This window comes from Dunckerocampus dactyliophorus, chromosome 3 (genome assembly GCF_027744805.1).
Source record: "Dunckerocampus dactyliophorus isolate RoL2022-P2 chromosome 3, RoL_Ddac_1.1, whole genome shotgun sequence".
NCBI lineage: Eukaryota > Metazoa > Chordata > Actinopteri > Syngnathiformes > Syngnathidae > Dunckerocampus > Dunckerocampus dactyliophorus.
In genome coordinates this window covers 32,733,274-32,755,381 of record NC_072821.1, presented here as the reverse complement: position 1 = coordinate 32,755,381, position 22,108 = coordinate 32,733,274, and the positions used below count along the sequence as shown (strand labels likewise).

General features: G+C 39.8%; 1 protein-coding gene across 1 annotated transcript in view; it reads right to left on the bottom strand.

Moving 5' to 3' along the window:
• Positions 1-852: 852 nt before the first annotated feature.
• The window catches only part of mettl15 (methyltransferase like 15), a 79,267-nt gene continuing 58,011 nt past the window's right edge, over positions 853-22,108 (bottom strand). Inside the window, exon 6 of the mRNA XM_054770815.1 lies at positions 853-15,163. Within this exon, the coding sequence (XP_054626790.1) occupies positions 14,733-15,163 (431 nt within the window). The 3' untranslated portion in view covers positions 853-14,732. The remainder of the gene's footprint in view (positions 15,164-22,108) is intronic.

The following is a 22,108-nucleotide window of genomic DNA, read 5'->3' as shown; positions in this document are numbered from 1 at the left end:
ATCCCCACCCTAAAGAGAGAGGAAAGAGACAGACATGCTTTGTGAGGACTGGCGTATGCCATGGATGTGAAGAGATCCTCTTGAGGAGGCGGAGGGATGGAGGGAGGCAGAGGCACATTGAAGCAGATGCAGAGAAATGTGAGAGGGTGTCAGTGAGACTGGTGATGACGCGCTCGTGGCTGCGGAGAGCTGGCGAGGCCGCGGCCCTGGCTCTGACTCACCTCATCCCCACGGGGCCTCCTGCTTGACGTCACTCAGAGCTGCGCTGTGGCATTTCTCTGCTTCAACTTCTTTGTGAGCAGCAGCCATACTTGAGCCTTTCTCATATCTTTCGAGCTTTCTGTTGTTAAAACGTCCTTGTCTGTACGTATGCAAATGGATGATTCATCGCACTTCAAAAAACAATCGTAACGGTACCTCATCTTTGAGTTTTATGCAATGTAGGTATTGCTTTTGCTTCCCAGTCAAAAAGCTTTTGTTGGCAATGGTGAAAATATGATCAAATAGATCGGGGGCGTCCAAACATTTTCCAAGGGCCACATTGTGAAAAATGAAAGGATGCAACTTTGCCACTTTTACATTTTGAAGCAACACATGTAGGTATGCCGAGAAATAATATATATATATATATATATATATATATATATATATATATATATATATATATATATATATATATATAAACTGCATCTCAGCTTTGTGGTATAGATGAAAAAAACATATTAATAGTATGAATGTCAGTCTCTGCTCTTTTTTCCTAATTTTTTTTCCAAATTTTTGCTGGGTTTTTTTGTACATTTTCTAACTATTTCAACTTTCTTCTTGAAATTTTTCCTCTTGTAATATTATGACTTTGTTCCCATAATATTTTGACTTTATACCCATAATATTGCAACGTTTTCTCCAACCTAATTTTCCAAAAATTACAACTTTATTTTGTTTTGTTTTTTGATAATATTACGACCTGAAAGACAATATTTTTTTCTTTAATATTTTAACTCTATGATAATAAAATGACATTATTTTTCTTTATAATATTAGTTTATTCTACTAAAACTGCAACTTGTTTTCTCGCTAAAATCACATTTTTGCTTTTAATATTTTGACTTTATTCTCATTAAAATTAAAGCTGTTTATGACCAATTTCTGCTGTTATTTTATTTTTATTTTTTTTTTACATTTTCCAGATTTCAGCTTTTTTCTTGTAAATGTTCTTCTCATAATATTTTGACTTTATTCTCATAATATTATGACTTTATTCCTGTATTATTAGAACTTTTCCCCCAACCTAATTTTGCAAAAATTACAACTTTTGTTTTGTTTGTTTATCATAATATTATGACTTTTAAAAAAAATTCTTTGATATTTCAACTTCGTGCTACTAAAATGACATTATTTTTTGTCATACGAGTTTATTCTCCTAAAACAGCAACTTTTTTTCTTAATAGTTTGACTTTATTTTGGTAAAACTAGCGCTTTTTTTTTTTTCCATTTCTGCTGTTTTTTTTAAATTTTACAACCATTTTAACTTTCTTTTTGTAACTTTTCTTCTTGTAATTGTATTATGACTTTATTTCCATAATATTTTGACAATGTTCCCGTAACATTATAACTTTTTCGTCAACCAAATTTTCCCAAAAATTACAAATTTGTTTGTTTGTCATAATATTATGTTATTCTCGTAAAATTCAGACTTTCTCTCCTTGGATTACTTTTTCATCTTAATATTTTCACTTTAATCTTGTAAAGCTACTGCGGATTTTTCCATTCTTTTTTAGTTTTCTTGTTAAATGATATTTTTAGAATGTGCCACGAGCCACAAATGGTCCCCGGGCCGCACTTTGGACACCACTGATTAGATCATTCCACTCAAAACACTCGAGTCCATTGGCAATATGATACAGGAAAACGTTGCTTTCCTCACATTTCAGTGGCATAAGTGGCCCTGCGCTGTGGCAGGTTATTGCATTTTTTTCTCTCTCTGCTTAATAATTTGATTGAGATGTTACTCACATCCTCCTTCCTCTGAGTCACCTGAAAGGATGGAGGATTCATTTCAGGTGAAACATGTGCAAACACATAAAAGAAAACATATAGCCGTGCGTGTCCCGGAGGGCGTCTCTCCGGTTCTTTACGCTTTCATTCTGTGCAAATTGCTGGATGGAGAGAACACACGCAAGGACTCGGGCACAAGGAGTTGTGCATGAGGGGGTGGCTGCAACCTCGTGAATGCATGTCGGCAGGTAAAGTACTACATTTGATGCAGCCTTTCAAGAGGAACAGGCTTGATGTCGCATTGCAAGTCCATGGCGTCAATGCTGAGGGGGTTAGATTCACGCAATCACACGATGCTGTTCTGCAATGAATAATGAATGAAACTGCTAAAATGTACACCGTTAAATGTCCAAACTTTTTGGATGCGAGGGCCATTTTGATATTTTGTAAAGCAACACATATAGATACAGTGGTGTGAAAACGTGTTTTCCCCCTTCCTGATTTTTTTGTGTTTGTCACACATAAATAGTTCAGATCATCAAACAAATGTAAATATTAGTCAATGACAACACAACTGAACAGAAAATGCAGTTTTTAAATACAACTTTTTATTATTAAGGGAGGAAATAAATCCAGACCTACATGTTCCTGAGTGAAAAAGTGACCGCCCCTCGTTAAAACATAACATAACTGAGAAGAATTGAGATCTATCAGTCTGGAAAAGGTTATGAAACCATTTCTAAAGCTTTGGGACTCCAGCGAACCACAGTGAGAGCCATTATCCACAAATAACGAAAACATGGAACAGTGGTGAACCTTCCCAGGAGTGGCCGGCCAACCAAAATGACCCCAAGAGCGCAGCGACGACTCATGCAAGAGGTCACAAAAGACCCCACAACAACATCCAAAGAACTACAGGCCTGACTTGCCTCAGTTAAGGTTCATGAGTCCACCATAAGAAAGACACTGGGCAAAAACGGCGTTCCAATGCAAAAACCACTGCTGAACAAAAAGAACATTAAGGCTTGTCTCAATTTTGCAAGAAAACATCTTGATGATCACGAAGACCTTTGGGAAAATACTCTGCGGTCTGACGAGACAAAAGTTGAACTTTTTGGAAGGTGTGTGTCCCATTACATCTGGTGTAAAAGTAACACCGCATTTCAGAAAACAGTAAAATATGGTGGTGGTAGTGTGATGGTCTGAGGCTGGCTGTTTTTGCTGGAACCTGGAAGACTTGCTGTGATAAATGGAACCATGAATTCTGCTGTCTACCAAAAAATCCTGAAGGAGAATGTCCGGCCATCTGTTGGTGACGTCAAACTGAAACCAACTTAGGTTCTGCAGCAGGACAATGATCCAAAACACACCAGCAAGTCCACCTCTGAATGGCTGAAGAAAAACAAAATGAAGACTTTGGAGTGGCCTAGTCAAAGTCCTGACCTGAATCCTATTGACATGCTGTGTCATGACCTTAAAAAGGCGCTTCATGCTGGAAAACCCTCCAATGCGGCTGAATGACAACAATTCTGCAAAGATGAGTGGGCCAGAATTCCTCCACAGTGCTGTAAGAGACTCATTGCAAGTTATCGCAAATGCTTGATTGCAGCTGTTGCTGCTAAGGGTGGCACAACCACTTATTAGGTTTAGGGGGGAATCACTTTTTCACACAGGACCATGTAGGTTTGGATTTTTTTCTCCCTTAATAACAAAAAGTTTCATTTAAAAACTGCATTTTGTGTTTAATTGTGTTGTCATTAGCTAACATTTACATTTGTTTGATGATCTGAAACATTTAAGTGTGACAAACATGCAAAAAATAAGAAATCAGGAATGGGCAAACACATTACTTTTAAAAAATATATATTTTTCTTCAATATTTCAACTCTTCATGAATAAAATGATGTTATTTTTCCTCACAATATTACAAATTTATTCTCTTAAAATTGCGACTTTTTTTCCTCATTCGAGTACGACTTTTTTTTCTTAATATTTGGACTTTATTCTCATAAAATTCCAGCTATTCTATTTTTTTTTTTTTAATTTCCAACTATTTCAACTTTCTTCCCGTCATCTTGACTTTAATCCCATAATATTTTGACTTTATTCCTGTAATTTTATAATTTTTTCCCTAAACTCCGTGAAAGTAAAATTACTTTATTTTTACTCAAAATATTTTTACTTTATTTTCGTAATTCTTCCCAGTCAAAATTATATTAAAATTATTAGAACTTTTTCTGCAACCTAATTTTTCCAAAATTACAAATTGTAAAAAAAAACCAAATATATTAAATATTTCAACATTATGCTACTAAAATGATATTTTTCTTAACGGTATGACGATGTTATTCTCGTAAAATTATGACTTTTTTTTTTTTGCTGGATTACAACTTATTTTTTCTTAATATTTTGACTTTATTTTGGTAAAATTGCGGATTTTTTCAAATTTTAGGCTGTTGTTTTTTTTTGTTTTTTTTTTAGGTTTTCTTGTTAAATGCTATTTTTAGGATGTTCCACAGGCCGCACTTTGCGTAGCTTAGTGGATTAAGAACATAAAGGTTAGTTAGCGTTGTGTGCGTTGACAACCTGAACAAACAGAATGCTTGACAAGTGTGGCGTCCACTCAGCACATGAATGCAATCAAATCATCTGAATGGATCTGTCATCCGCAGCGTGTTGTGAACAAGTTACTGTGTTTATGCCGTCGCTGCCATTTCCACAAGGCAACGGGCCTCAGTGTGGCGCGTTATAGTGTCATTTTCACGGCTCTTCACTCTATTATTTGAACTGCAGGGGGACTGCAGCGTATAACCTCGGTTTCATGTCACTCTCCTGAACGATGCTCGTGCGGGAGCTAAATGGACCACTGCTGTGAACATTGCAGGTTTGTACTCAAACAAACCCCGCCGCTGGACACTAATGGTTGTGAGTGGGGGCACGGGGGCTCGGATAGAAGGGTTTTGTTCGATACGGTGCGTGTACGCGGAGCGTGGTGATATTATTGTGCTGCCGCCATCCAATATATCGCCTCATTGGCGTTGATTGCGAGCGGTGCCTGGTTTCAGGGGGTTTGCCATTTCACCAGCTACAACCTGATTTGAAGGTACACAAACAAACGTATGTCTACTATATTGGGTAGTAGGAGTGTAATAGTCACTATAGGGGTGTTATTTCATGCCTAGAAGGCTTTAATAATGGTAAAACCCGTCGTACACTGGTTTTCTACGCTGTAACTATAAAAATATTCCATTCATAAATAAGGAATCCTGCTTTGTGGAAAGTCACTTGTCACGGTCGGGTCTGGAACCAATTAACTGTGATAAATGAGGGGTTACTGTACACGATATACCTTTTACGCATCATGCACCCTTGTCTTGTCATGGCAAATGCAATCTAAAGGGGAGTGTTTCAAAATGTTTGCAGGCTAACTCATAATATCTCTGTCATCTTTACCTCCTGGTGAGCTAATGTGCTTTTGAGGAAGGTGTGGGTGGAGGCCAACAGGCTGGTGCGGATCCACATTCATGCCGATCTCCAGAGACTCCACCCTCACTAACGTGCACGATGGAGTCATGGAATACACCCAGACCATTTCATGCAACCGCTCAGTGCGTTCCTTATTAAGAAATCTCGTCTGAAATCTTTTTTTTTCCAAATTATTTCTAAAAAGGCATTGTTTACCCTCAGAGAGAAAGCATATTTCAGTTTGTTCTGTTACATGTAGCAACCGATAACTTGCGGAAGATTGTGGGAATCCCTTTTTGGTGTGAAACTTGGCTTTGCATGGATTTGTTATGTAACCTGAAAGAAAGAAGCAGGTGTTCCAATGCAGCTGGCTCAGTTTCAAAACATGCCCTTGAATATTTGTGTCCACCTCAAGACTGGAAGAGAGCTGTTCTGGTTATCGTGGACGGTAATCGCTCGCTTGTTGTGGTTAATTGGCTCCAGACCCGGCCGTGAACTTCCATGAACTATGATTTGTTATTTATAAACTGAATATTTTTCTACATAGACCATAGAAAACCTATTTTTTAACATGATTAGAGCCCTCTAGACATGAAATAACACCCCTATAGTCACCTTTACACTCATATTACCCAATGTAGTAGACAGAATAAGAGAAAATAAGCCTTTTAAGACATAAATAGAACTTGTGCTTGTGCGTATTGCTGTTAATGTGTTCCGGTGGTTGGGGAGCTGAGTGGGGGGCGGACAGGAAGTGCAAGGTGTGGGTTACGGCCGCAATAGTAGCCCGTTTTAGGGAGTATTGTTCCTGTTGTGAGATCATTCAAATCAAGTCTGCTGTGTAGTATGACACCTAGTGACCAGTGTAGAATATTACCGTACATGTCATCACAGCATCTTCCTTACATTTGTATTTTAGTTTGTTTAGCCATTTTTATGCTTAAAAATGCCAAATTTTGGCAAAAATACACAAAATTAGCTTAAACATGCATATTTTTTGACTAATAATACACCGTATTCAACCACAAATTTGATTTATTAATGAATATATTTTTGAAAAACCGTGATAAAATGAAGCCGTGGAATTTGAAGCGGGAAGTGGCGAGGGATTACCGTATCGCAGTCATTTGGCTCCAGACCTGACGGTAACAAGTGAATTTCCGGGAAATAGGATTCAATATTAATAAACTGATATATTTTTTTTAAGTTAACAGCATATAAAACCTGTTTAGGACTTTCTAAATATGATTCTTACCATTATTAGAGCCCTCTAGACATGAACTAACACCCCTATAGTCATCTTTACTCTCCTATTACGCAATACAGTAGATATAATAAGAGACAATAAGCCATTTAAGACATAAATAAGACTCATGCTCGTGTGTGTTTCAATAAATGTTTTCCAGACCTGCGGACAGGAAGTGACATTTATCTGGAGTAGGAATAGGCTACGTCAGGGATGTCCAAACTTTTTCCAGCAAGGGTCACAGATTGAAAAATAAAAAAGATGCAACTTGGCCACTTTGATATTTCGTAAAGCAACACATGTAGATATGCTAAGAAGTTATTTATAGCTCAAAAAATAATGCATGTCAGCTTTGTAATATTGGCGAAAAGGCCTTTTATTAGTATCAACTTTGGTCTTGGCTCTCTTTTTCCCATGTTTGCTGTCGTTTCTTTTAAATTTTCCCAAATATTTCAAATTTCTTCTTGAATAATCTTTGCAAATTTTCTTGCCGTAAAAATTACGACCTAATTTTCCAAAAATGACAACTTTATTTTGTGTTGCTTGTATTTCATAATATTATGACTTTTCAAATATTGTCATTAAAATAATGTCTTTATTTTTCCTCACAACATTGCACATTTATTCTTGGAAAACAAACTTTTTTTCTCTTTGTATTTTGACATTATTCTCATAAAATTAGAGTTGTTTTTTTCCCCATTTGTGCTGTTCATTTTATTATTTCACCTTTTAACATTTTGTTCTCGGAATTATGACTGTATTCCCATAATATTTTGACTTTGACTTTATTCTCATTATTATTACAGCTTTATTTTTGTTCATTTTTCATAATATTATGCCTTTTAAAAATGCTGGGTTTTTTTTAGATTTCATGATAAAGATTTTTAGAACGTGCCGCAGGCCGCAAATGGCCCCCAGTCTGCACTTTGCACACCATTGGGCTAAATGAATGTAACAAGCCAATAAGCAAGTTCACCAAGCTCCCGATCTCTTGCATCATCACTGAATGGCAGAAAGAGCATATACTTGTAGTTGTCACCAACACAGAGCGCCCTCTTGCGGACGTCGATGGTAATATTCACTCCTTGGTTCAATTAGTATGAAATAACATTTAAATCTTGTTAAATTCCATTTCTATAGTTTCATAAAATAAGTCACACCTGACTATAAGTCGCAAGACCAGCCAAACTATGAAGAAAAAGTGTGACTTTTAGTCTGGAAAATCTGACTTTTTTCATAGAAATGACCCCTTTAGGTTTGAAGTTTTGTGTCAACAGAAGCCGTTGACTTAAGCGAGCACTTTTGGGTGACCGGGACTTGATGACTTGGTCCACATAGACGGGTTGTCAACATAAACAGGTTCCACTGTGTCCGCTTTATTTCCAGTATACACAAAACAACTAAAGGACCTTTAGATAATGCGAGACAAATCATTTACTAAAAAAAATAAAAAGATTCGCACAGAGACAACTTCAGTGATTTGTCCCTGAGAAGACAGAAAAGCAGAACAGAGACAGCCAGAAGGAGAGAGTGAAGATGTTGATAACAGGAGCCTTTCTGCCACTGTGTCAGTCTGTTCTCCAACACTGAGAAATTCATACATTCTTCAGGCTGTCAAGAAGGAGCCACAGTGTCTTCTCCTCGCACACTTTAATGGTCACAGTGCCTGCCTTCTCTCTGTAAAAAAATGGCACGCTAACAAAAATCTGCAGTCAGGTGTAGATGAATATTCGTTTCCTGTGGCAAAAGATTTATTGTTTTGTGCTTTAGCTTACAGCATATTCGTCTCCTTTCGTATTTTATATATATATATAGGATTTGTTGAAGCATTTGTTCACCTGTGCTGCTCATACAATTTATCTGACAACTTACTTTGGGGCAGCTCATGCAGAGCCAGGTATAGCAGATGGCTAGAAATACAGAATAGAGTGGAACCTTGGTTAGCGTCATTCATTTACAATTGTAGTTGCACATGCAGAAAACAAGTGGAAATGCTTACAAATGATGAATGATTAAGGCTACTTTTACCTTCATGAAGATGTGACTGTTCCCAAAGACACAGTATGGCAGCGAGATCAACCACCACCACCACCACCGTCCTGTTTTGAGTCACGTCGAAAATAACGTCTTCATGAAGGTAAAAGTGAACTTCAGTGTTAATTTATCCCTTTCATCCGTCATTTTGTTTTCTGTTCGAATGCCGCTCCCTCATTATATCGGGTTTTTTTCGCTGGCTGACTATGGCTCATTATTAGTCCAAAAATATTGAAAGACAAGTTATGTGTAGTGTTCTGGTCAGTAGGCATCAGTAATGTCATGAGACAAGACGTTAGATTACACTACCTTTCACACTGCATGGAGACTGGCTACTGATCCAGCAGAGCCGAGTCAACATGCCATGGCGGAGACTGAGTGGGAAAAGAGGTTCTCCTCTCATTCTGTGTGGAAGTGGTAAGCTTTAGGCTTCTTTGTCCTTCTTCATCACTCCGTTTGAAACCTTTTTCTTAAGTTTACAATAAGTACATTGGAAAGGCGAACTAGTTAGCTTGCTGGCTTGCTATGCTAGCAGGAACCGTCTTTTGTCCCTGCAGTGATCCCGAAGCCTGTGCAATGAGATGTAAACAAAGACTGTTTACATAAAGGTGACTGTGAGTTGTTATTTCATATGGGGCTCCAATAATGTTAAAACTCATATTTAGAAAGTCATAAACAGGTTTTCTACAGGATGAAACCGCTCCATTTATTAATATTGATTCCTGTTTTGTTGAAATTCACTTATCACGGTTCCACTCTCTGCGATTATTATTAATTATAATCAAGTTGTCAATGAACTACTCCTTCTGGTCATCAGCAACTAACAACACATCAACCATCTTGGGATGTGGGACCCCATTAAGTCCATCGCTGTGTCTTCTAGGAGACGCCACACAAATACACCTTCCTGATAAATATCATAACCCCCTCCGCGTCTCTCTAGCTATCGTTGAGAAAGTAATTTTTCAAAACTGGAAAAAGTAAAAAGCATGCAGCATCACTCACTGAATCAATTTAATAAGAAATCAGATATTAATAGAAAAAAACAACTCATAAGCTTTATAGATCATTTACACTTATCAATACTTCACTAACCTATCCTCATAACATGGGAGAAAGAATTATTTGCTGTTTTTTTGCAAGTTTATTACTTCTCTCTTCATTTGCTTTCACCCCAAGTTATTGTTTTTTAATCTAATTTCTTAATTGTAATATCATATATACTGTATATAAATATTTACACTTGCCAATAATTCACTATAACGGGAGAAATAATTATTTTTTGTTTCATGTTGGTTTGTTCCAATTATTATGCCTTTTTTCTTTTTGCAAGCTTATTATTTCTCTCGTCTTTTAGTATACAAAGTATCGTTTCTTTCATCTTATTCCTAATGTCGTATCTACATGGCCGTTTTGTTTCCCTATGGTGTGCCCGGCCCGCCTCGGCTGTGGGGTCGGGACGCCTCCCAGCATTCCTCCTCAGCACTGGGCTAGCTAGCTAGCCGCTAGTGAAAGCAATAACGCCTCACGTGCCCGACCAATCTTTTTAATGCACGACATATGCACAGGCTTATAGAGGGGCGACGAAAGAAAGGATAAGGTAAGTGTTTATTTCAACGCACAAATGCAGGGAGAAACATGGGTAAGGGGACGAAACAAGAATTTGTCTGATCTTGGTTAGGGGGGGGGGGTGCTGGGGGTACTTGGGCTCTGCCGTCTTTCGGTGGGCTGGGCTCACTCACCAGGGGTTGAAGAGGAAACAATATCTCAGCAAACATACGTAATATGAATTGTGTTTGTTATTACTTATTATTATTTCAATTAGTATTTTAGTTGAATTTTGTTTAATTTAATCATATTCATAATTCATCCTATTTTATTCAAATTTACCCTTTTTTAAATTATTATTATTATTATTATAATACACATATTTTCTCTCTTTCTTTGTCCAATGCAGCACACCCACCTGACTACTATGTATCATTATCTTATTTCCCCCCGCCCCCTTATATTTAGGCTTTTGGTAGTACACAGCCCACTTCGCATTCTGTCAAATCGCTTGACATCGCACAAACCCCCCCTTCCATTTCTTACCTGTCCTATGTCTTGTGTAATGTGTTTCATAACCCCCGCATGCACTCTACATGTCTATCACTGTTGTAAATACACGCTCAGTGTTTGCAAAGTAATTTTAAAAAAATTGAAAAAGTTGTCAATGAAATAATTCTAGAGGATTTAAGTTTACAAAATACAGAGCTAATATGTCGCCAGTTGCTTTTCTTTGGACAATTCGTCAAAAAATGAGACAGTTCTTGGCTGCATACGTCAAGCACGTCACCATAGCAACATTTATCTGTGTTACGCGGCCTTTATTTGTGTGGCAAGTGTCACTCGTTCTTTGTTTTATTTGTTATGCCACCGCCGTGTCCTCCAAATAGTATACTTTTTCCCGGTACCTCCACCTCCGTTTCTGTGAAATTTCGCTTCTTTGTCCTCGTCGTCTTCTCCTCACCAGCCGTGATTCAGAAAGACAGAGGCCACCCCAACAAAGCAATCAAGGCTCTTTAAATATGGACGCCGCATTCATGAGTCGCTTTGCATTGACCTGTGGTGAAGTGTTTAACGTGTTCAGGTACTTGAAGTTCACTCTTAAACCATACAATCCGAATGGATGAAGAACGGAGACTAATGGTGTTCCCTCCTCAGATAGCAGAGACTGCTTAACGTCCTCATCTATTCAGAAAGGGCAAGAGCGGCAATCACCGAACATACCGTCCCAATGAAAGAGAACTTATCTGATGTACAGACCAGAAAAAAGTGGGTGAAAACACAGACTGGTGTACTGACTACTGAGTACGGAGTAGGGAGCAGAGGTTTCTACAACACTTCATGAAGTAAATGCCTTCCAGCCCATGGAGTTCCAAGTGGGAAGAGAAAAAACATCATGGACACTGTCAGAAAACTGAAAGCACCAGAAAGCAAGCAGGTGGACTTAACACCAACAAGGCTCTTGGAGGAAAGCGGGACGGTTGAGAGTTTACAAAAAACGGCACGACCACCAAACTCTTATCCGCAGACCTCAATTATGAGAAAATACACAGTTCAAGGGACTTTTCTCAGCTCTCCTCCACAAGAGAGAATTACGGCACTGCTCATCTACAAGTGAATAACTTCTCTCTCTGTCGACATTACTACATGGAAGCCAAGCACTTTGCTGTGCTTCTGGAATCTGCTTACTTCTCAAAAGAACTTGTGTGATGTGCTCTCTGTCCTTTAATGGCATTACACGTGCTGCGTCTCAGTGAAAGTCTAGAAGGCAGCCACTTCAGATGAGACACAAGGTAACAACAACACTGTAGACCGCTAGTCCACCAGTCCGGGATGGATGGGCTTGTCACCTGTAGGATTCCACAGTGATAGGCCCCGTGTGTCCCAGAGTGTTGTCTCTCATAGTTTTCAGCAGTCTCCCTGGAAAATGGTTGTGCTGTACACATGAGTGAGGTTGCATATAGAAACAGACAAACAAGAATGACTCAGAAGTTGGGCACTTGGTGCTTTGGGCAGCAGTGTTTCAACAACTAGCCCTGATTTACAGACTTTCAACATAAACCTTCAACCCCCAAAGTCCTAAGAGGCTAATCTACTGCAGCCTTATTTTTACCTCTGTCAAGCATGAAAGCTAGAGGCGAAAAACATCGGTTTTGCAGTTGTTGAGGTGTTCTTTCTTTTTAACGTGTATTGTTCTGCATCTTTGGCCTGTATGCTTTATTGTGCCAGAACAGATTTCCTACACAATGACGATCTGGAATGCTGCACTTGTTGCAGTCGTGTTAAAGAGTCCCTGACGTGATTCATCAACTTTGCTTAAATATGTTATATATTGTTTGTAATTATGCTCTACATTGTTTGATTTTTGAAAGCATTCATGGTGGCACCCATGACGAGCTAGCTCTAGCTGTTCAGTCTCATTTCCGGACGTGACGTCATCGGGGTGACGTGCGTCTTCGAAAACACATCAGATCTAACCTGGGGGGAAAATATTCTTGAATATCATTCCTGATAATAAGTGGGTGATGTATTAGTAACAAAATGATGCCACATAATTTGATAGAAATGAAAATGATCACCCTATAGAGGGGGGAAATCAAAGACACCCCAAAAATGAAAGTGAAAAAATGATGCAGCAGACTGGTTCATTTTGCTAAAATGTCATTGTAGCAACTCAAAATGATTCTCAGTAGTTTGTGTGGCCCCCACGTGCTTGTACGCATGCCTGACAACGTCGGGGCATGCTCCTAATGATACTACGGATGGTGTCCTGGGGGATCTCCTCCCAGATCTGGACCAGGGCATCAATGAGCTCCTGGACAGTCTGAGGAGCAACCTGGCGGAGCCGGATGGACCTAAACATAATGTCCCAGAGGTGTTCTATTGGGTTTAGGTCAGGTGAACATGGGGGCCAGTCAATGTATCAATTCCTTCATCCTCCAGGAACTACCTGCATACACTAGCCACAGTATTTAAGCAAAGTTGATCAATCATGTCAGGGACCCTATAAACTTTATTTCTGATACCATCGGACAGCACAGACCTTTACAGAATAGGGAACACAGTGATGTAGGACAACAGGGTTTACAATCCCACCTCCTGGGATGTGGTTGGAGAACCTGGGGAGGGACAAGGGGAGAGAAAGGAAACACCAACAGAACCTTCACAAAGGTTGAATCGAGGCAACTGGACTCTTCTTGTCTGCTGAAGACGTTTCACCTTTAATCCAAAAGGCTTTCTGAGTGAGGAGTACAACGATCTCTACCTTGGAGAGACCAAGCGATCCTTATACAAACGCACGCCACAACATCTGAGGACAGTTTCTTCGGGGCCAGAGTCAGTAATTCATCTGAGGACAACCATGTCCAAATTCTGGATAGGGAGGACCAATGGTTTAAAAAACAGAGGAGGTTTGCGCTATCCTCTATTGTCTGCTTAAAACAAGTCCTAGCATATCTCCCCCAAAGATTGTCTCCTTCCACAGGAAGTGTGGCCACTAACAAGGTGTTTTGTCACAGCCTATTTTTGCCAACGGCTGTTCACCAGCCACGACCGGGGGACACACCCACCAGAGACATAAACAGAGAGACTTCAGACTGAAGATGTTGAACTGAAGAATCCTTCTGGATAAAAGGTGAAAGGTCCTCAATTAACAAGAAGAGTCCAGTCCCTCGATGCAACCTTTGCGGATTACCCATGACCCGCATGACTGAGAAGATGACAGACATGAACCGAACCTTTGGAATGAAGGTGCGCATACAGGAATTTGTTTTGTCACTATACCATCAATAGAACTGTCAACTACCCAGAATCAAACATTCCGCTTCAGAAAAATATGGATCAACTGCTTTGGTCTGAAATCAGGTTGGATAGGCTCCAACTCATGGACTTGGGACTATTGATAGTCTTGAGGTTCTTTCGGGAATAACTGTTATGACATTACTTCATCACAAAACCCCAAGGATCAAGAATTACAGCACACAAATTCACTGATGTTTGGGCATAACAAATATTTTTTTACATTTTTTTTTTATTTTTCTCTGAAAATAGGCTTTTTTCCCCCAAAGAAAACACATCTAATTTAGTCGCAGCTGTGTGTCATAAATAGACATTTTTCTGAGCAGCTCAACTACTTGCGGATTTTCACCATTCGCTGGAGGTCCCGGAATGTAACAATCGCAAAAAGTGGTGATCTACTGTACTGCTTCACTGCTAAATCAAGAAAGTGTGTAGATGTATGGAAAAATACATCAAATAGTGACCCAGCACTAAATAAGTAATTTATAAGAATTTATTAAGGATTTATAAAGAGTTCATACGTATTAAACTAAAAAGAGTTAAAATAGCCTTACAATATTACATATACCTGTAGTAAAATGTAAGCAGTTACCATGATACAAAAAAGAGAATGACATTTATTTACTGTAAGAAGAGCAGAAAATAATTAACATCTGATTGCAACCCGGAGCTTTGCTGAGCGTCCTCGAGGGTTGTCTTTCATGTCGTCTTTTTCTGGGGTGATCACCTTTTTTTGGAAACGATGCCAATAAGCACTAGCTCTACCGCGTTTTCTCTCCACTGACTTGTTTCTCCCTTTACCTTGTTTCCCCGGGTCAAAGTGATGCTGTTCTAGATTCGACAAGTCGTCACCCTGAAGGAAGCGCTTCACCAGTCGGTCTTCTAATGAGTGAAATGTGATAACGCAGAGGCGTCCTCCAGACTTCAGTGCCGTCTGGGCAGCGTGCAGACCAGCGTGCAGTTGGTTCAGCTCGTCGTTCACAAAGATGCGCAGAGCCTGAAAGGTCTTTGTTGCCACATGTGAAGGTCGGTGGAGTCGGTCCTTTCTTGCATAGAGGGCAGCAGCAGGAAATGCTCCTAGAGACAAAAAACAAAGTGCATGACGTGTTGTTATGTCTGCAGGATTAATCACAACTTTAGTGCAAGCACACGGACAATAAACGTAAACAGGTAACCCCTTCAGAGAGGTGCTTACCCCCTGTCTACTTCCAGTTCTGTTTTTGCTATGTTTCCTCACGTTACTTCCTTTGCTTTCTCTTGCCTTTCGTAGTATATTGTGTACTAGGGGTTGTGGTTGCGGTTTTTCAATACGGTTTGTCTTCGCACTTGTCCAGGGTGATGCAATGTGGATGAAAAGGTCGGGCGTTCGGAGAGTATATAGGGAGTATAGGCGACAACAACCGCTAAGCCCTGCCAGTCTGTGTCGGCAGTGCACGAAAGCCACTTGGACCCGGCAGATCTCCTCAGCTACGTGCCTGCTGGGCCCACCCGCCTCCTGGTCCCGACGTCGAGGTGCGGTGCTCCTGCTTTTGAACACTTCACCTCCGAGAAGGGACAAAGATGAGTGCATAAGATGAAAGCAGTGTGCTGCCATTGTTCAGTAGAGATGAGAATGGTTGTGCAGGCTGCAACTATTAATGCTGCACTTCAGATAAGGACCTTTACTAAAAATAAAATAATCATTACCCTACTCAAAGACTTACTTTTGCACTTGCACCTTCCTAAAAAGAAACAATGTAAACCAGTGGCGTCCAAAGTGCGGCCGAATGGCCATTTTCGGCTCCTGAGAATTTTATTTTTTGGAGAATTACCAGCCGGTATATTCTAATTTAATTATAATGCTTCAATTTTAAATTAAATTAATAATGACAATAATAATAACAATAAATAATAAAAAGAGTATTTTGGGAGAAAAAAAAAAAAAGATGTTCTCTTAACGCACAAAAAACATCCAGAAACTGTCACCTAAACACTGACCGTACCGTGGGTTACCAGTACCACTGCCCCCCAGTATGCACAGATAGCATCTTCCTGCTTTTGCCTTGTTGTTTTGACTGGACACCCCATAAAACAATCCGGTGTATGCTGTCCAGAGCAGTGAGGAATGCACCAATTTTCAGATGAAAAACAGGCGCAAATCACAACACAGATACAAGTACTAACTCCTCAGGTCAAGAGTCAGCTGTCTACCTGCACCTCAAAGAGAAACAGCACTCTTTTGAGGACAAAGAATTGACACATTCTGGACTGAGAAGACATGGTTTGAAAGAGGAGTGAGGGAAGCCATCTACATTAAGGTTGAGAAACCACCTCTGGACAGAGGGGGAGGTCTACGGCACCACCTGTCTCCCACATACTGACAATGCTGTCCTTTCATCCCTTCCTAAAAGATTCAATCATGACAAATAACAGGGAGCAGCCACCTTGGTTTCAGGCGTGTCAATGTCCTTAATTACATCAAAATGGAATGCTAACAAAGGTGACGCCACCCAAACGACCATCGCTGGCTGGCAGAAGCCCCACTCCATCCTCATGACCGTCATTTGACACCACAAAAAAGCGGAACCATTCTTGTCCGGACCTGCCTCCTCCTTTAGAGGATGAGTCCATTGGATCCTGCACCGACTTTTCAGACTAGAGCCGTCCTATCTTGTCTGACTACTGTTTGTCCCACCTAGTTATTGAGAATGAACCGATGAAGCCTGCTCGGATGAGAGACGATTCGTCTTCTAAGACAACCTGAACAGTCCAGTTGCGATCGATTGAAAATGCAATGACCTGGATGAATGAGAATATTCACAGGCATACCTTAGTCTCGAGAACTGGACACACTTTACACCTTGTACAGAGAAATAATGCAAAGGACAGTTTGCAAATAAGTCTGATCTACAAGCTCCAGAAGCAGTAGAAAATTTATAGATGCAACTGTTGTTAACCTGAAAACACAAGAACATAATTTTATATTTTTATGGCCGACAAACTAAAGAACGCCACCCAGATGGCAACTCTTGACACACGATGGCAAAATAAAGCAACTGAATAAATCCGTGGCCTTAGCAACTGGCACTTGTACAGCACTAATGTATTTATAATCATTAATGCAGCATGAGTCAACGACTGATGGCAACAAAAGTGAGACTGATCTTATTTAACGACATGTGCAGGTCACTGTATCCAGGGAAGTGAGACAAGAGCAGCAGGACTGAGCTGCAGGTCCGTTCGGTCCATCAGAGTCTCAATGCGGAGCAGATGGACGGCGGACATGGTGTTGACTGGCGAATGTGTCACTAAAATACTGAAGTCAGTGGAGCCAAATGGTTCTAATTCATGAATGCCATGTTCTTATTTCAAATGTGTTTTTGTTGTCTTTGGTGTCACTCGGCTGCCAACACTCACAATCTGCCCCTTTATTTCTTCTTGTTGTAAATGTGCACTTAGAAAAGTAGCTGAAGTATCCTTGCATACCTAGTTCCTTCAGGTACGCTAGCGAGCCGTGCTAAAAATGCACACGAAAGAAGGCTTACAAACATCACTGGGGATGACCTTAATTCCTATATAACCGCAGAATGCATGAAGAATATTGCTGTTTTCTTTTGAAGGTAGTCACATGATTATTTCCCACAGATTACAAAAGCAACGTACTTCTTAAAAAAAACACACCACAAACGTCTTAGCACTGTTGCATGTACAGTAGATTCACACTTTTCTCAGGAGTTACGTCCAGGACCATAAACGCTTCAGCTCCAGAGCCCTCCCCTTCTCTCTTCATTTGCTGTTGTTCACTCGTGAAACAATCCAGGTTTAAGCCCTAAATATGCCTCACACGCCTATTAAACACTCTTGTCTCACTTCCCTGGATACAGTGACCTGCACATGTCGTTAAATAAAATGTATGGCTACTCTCCACTATAAGTTGATCAATGAACAGATGGAATCCGAGTCACAGCACAGCAACTATGGTGCTTTCAGGGACCGCCAAACAAAGTGTGAAATCACAGTGGGTGACAAAAAAGTAAAGCTCAATGACATAAACATGTAAAAATTGTGGCCTTTTAGCAGTGTATTATTACATATTTATCAATTAGTTTCAACTTATGGTAAATGAGATTTGAGAAAAACATTTCTTTTGACCAAACATCTGCAAATTTGCGGGGCTGTGAATGCTGAATGGAGAATGTGTGGGGTTCCACGGTTTTATTTGTTGCTCATGTCCGACACAGAGTGATTGGGGGAGGTGTGGTTTAAAGCAGAAGTACAGTGGAACCTTGGCTAGTGTCATTCATTTCTTCCAAACTCTAAAACGGACGTTAACCGAATCAATTTTTCCCACTAATCCATTCCAAAAAGGCAAAAACGTTAACACAAAATACGTTTTTCCAATTGGAAATGCATATAAATACGCATAAATGATGAATGAAAGGGATAAGTGAACATTTAAGGTTACGTTTACCTTCTTTGAAGACTTAACGTGACTGAAAACTGGAAGGTGGTAGTGGCTGATCTTTGGGAACAGTTACGTCTTCAGTGAAGGTAAAAATAATCTTAAATGTTCATTTGTCACTTTCATTTGTCATTTATATGCATTTACAGTTGCATTTAGAAACGTGTTTTGTGTTCAAATTTTTGAGCGTTAACCACTGATGACATCAGAGACGGGCAACGCAACTTAAGAGTTCCTGATTTCTTATTTTTTTGCATGTTTGTCACACGTAAATGTTTCAGATCATCAAACAAATGTAATTAGTCAATGACAACACAACGAAATGCAAAATGCAGTTTTTTTAATGAAACATTTTATTATAAAGGGAGAATAAAAATCCAAACCTACATGGCCCTGTGTGACAAAGTGATTGCCCCCTAAATCTAATTAGTTGGGCCACCCTTAGCAGCAACAAATGCAATCAAGCGTTTGCGATAACTTGCAATGAGTCTCTTACAGCGCTGTGGAGGAATTTTTGCCTACTCATCTTTGCAGAATTGTTGTCATTCAGCCACATTGGAGGGTTTTCCAACATGAAGCGCCTTTTTAAGGTCATGCCACAGCATCTCAATAGGATTCAGGTCAGGACTTTGACTAGGCCACTCCAAAGTCTTCATTTTGTTTTTCTTCAGCCTTTCAGAGGTGGACTTGCTGGTGTGTTTTGGATCATTGTCCTGCTGCAGAAACCAAGTTGGTTTCAGTCTGAGGTCACAAACAGATGGCCGGACATTCTCCTTCAGGATGTTTTGGTAGACAGCAGCATTCATGGTTCCATTTATCACAGCAAGTCTTCCAGGTCCTGAAGCAGCCAAACAGCCCCAGACCATCACACTACCACCACCATATTTTACTGTTGCTATGATGTTCTTTTTCTGAAATGCAGTGTTACTTTTACACCAGATGTAGTGGGACACACACCTTCCAAAAAGTTCAACTTTTGTCTCATCAGATCACAGAGTATTTACCCAAAGGTCTTGGGGATCATCAAGATGTTTTCTGCCAAAACTGAGACAAGACTTAATGTTTTTTTGTTCAGCAGTGGTTTTGGTCTTGGAACTCTGCCATGCAGGCCATTTTTGCCCAGTGTCTTTCTTATGGTGGAGTCATGAACTCTGACCTTAACTGAGGCAAGTGAGGCCTGCAGCTCTTTGGATGTTGTTGTGGGGTCTTGGATGAGTCGTTGTGGCGCTCTTGGGGTAACTTTGGTTGGCCGGCCACTCCTGGGAAGGTTCACCACTGTTCCATGTTTTCGCCGTTTGTGGATAATGGCTCTCACTGTGGTTCGTTGGAGTCCCAAAGCTTTAGAAATGGCTTTATAACCTTTTCCAGTTTGATAGATCACAATTAATCTCAGGGGGGCACAAGTTTCCCCAACCACATTCAAATCTCTCATCTCAATATACAAGCAGGCAATAAAAATCATGGACCAAAAACCAACAAGATGGCACCACTGCCGCATTTTAATACGTAACCTTTTTACTTTTGGAAATTTTATGAATTGAACCATTTGGCTGAAATCAAAACAACAGTGTTCACATGAATAGTTTTTAACGGGTTGACTGCTTGACCATCTTGCCTTTGCTTTTTAACTTACAAATGAATTTCATTTGAAAAACTGCCTCCTTTTATTGTTGGAATGTTATTGTAAGCTGTATTTTATTTTATTTTATTTATTTTTCCTCGTCTTTTACTCATGTTCCTTTTAATGTTTTTATAATTTCAAAAGCCTCCTGTGGACAAGTGTTGCTAATTAGCACCTGTGCTGAAACACTCAAACAATGCATCTGGCCCGTCCAATGTAATTGTGATGTCCACATCAAATAAACAATAAATAAATAAATAAAATAAATAAATCACCCCATGTAGGCTTCGATTTTTTTTCTCCCTCAAAAAAAAGTTTCATTTAAAAACTGCATTTTGTGTTCCATTGTGTTGTCATTGACTAATATTTAAATTTGTTTGATGATCTGAAACATCTAAGTGTGAAACACGTTCAAGAAAATAAGAAATCAGGAAGGGGGCAAACACTTTTTCACACCACTGTTTAATATACACGAATAAATACAAGTACCATCCATCCATCTTCCTCACAAGGGTCGTGGGTATGCTGGAGCCTATCCCAGCTGACTTCGGGCGAGAGGCGGGGTACACCCCGGAATGGTCGCCTGACTGTGTGGCCAACGTGCTAACCACTATATATATATATATATATAGTGCTTCGGAGATGTCCTGTTGCCTGACATTTACGATCTGTAGCTGCTGTAAAATCGATCGATGGATGGCATAGATTACACATGCGTAGTACAACTCGGCTTGCCCAACACGTGCGTACAACCCATCGCGTTTCCGGTACAGATCGCGTACCGACACGAGCTCGAGCTAATGTTAAAGGAGCCGCCATGTTTATGATGTAATACTGTGAAGATAAACCACGAGCGTTGTGTATTAGAAATAAGAAGTGAGTTTTATGTTATATCAGTGTAATACAAATGTTCTGAATTTACTGCAGGATGTCAATTGCTGTATTTGTTTATTGGAACATTTTTCACATAAATACTGTCACTGTAAGTTGAAACTGCTAATGTTAAGCAAGACAATATTCGTTCAGCTATTATTTGGATGTATTTTCAGTGACAGTATTTCAGTGCAATTTGTTGCACTACTGCAAGCATACTGGTGTTTGTGCACGTTTTCTATGTGAATAATTAGTTCTCAGTCATCACAAACGTGGCTTGAGGAAAGGTCGTGTCGGTTTGTTCTTACTTAATATGTCCCCTTTTCAGGACGTTTACAGTAAAAACTGTATACTATTTAAACTTCAGTGTGTTTTGTTAGGGTAGTGGGACAGCTGCCTCCCTATTGAAAATAAATGATGTTTCATGTCTATTCAAGTGATAAAAATCGGATTTCAGGCTTATAGAAGTACCTTTTCCAAATTTTTGGAGGTTGTGGGCACGTAAAGCAGTTTGCGCCGAGCCTATATAAGGCCTTTAAGAGAAACTGCAATAAATAGAGAAGTGAGTGATGTGGCATTTCTCGCCTCCTGCACTAAACAGCCTAAGGTGTGAGTCATACTGCAATCAATACAATGCCTGCACAGAGAGGCCGGCCCAGCCCTAGTCTGGCCTCACCAAGCCATGTGCTCTCTCTCTCTCTCTCTTAATTCATCTTTCAAAGATCCTGGAGACACGTCCATGGAGAAAAGCGGAGATTAAGTAGAGTGCAAAAAAAAAAAAAACAACAATGTGTATACACTGAACAAACAATGTATGTTACTGTTGTGCCTCATTTGCATTTTGCAGAAACTAATGTTTGTTGTGTGGGTGAGCAAAGGACAGAACAAATACATTCTGCAGTCAACTTCCGAATGCTAGCAACAAGGCTAAATGAAGAGGAAAGGGCAAAACTTCATCTTGACAAGACGCTAGTACATGTACAGTATACATTATTGACTTTCCCTGTCGGGGTAGCCACAGCGAGTCAATAACATGAGTAATTTTTCACGTAATTTTTACACCGGGTGCCCTTCTTGATGAAACCCT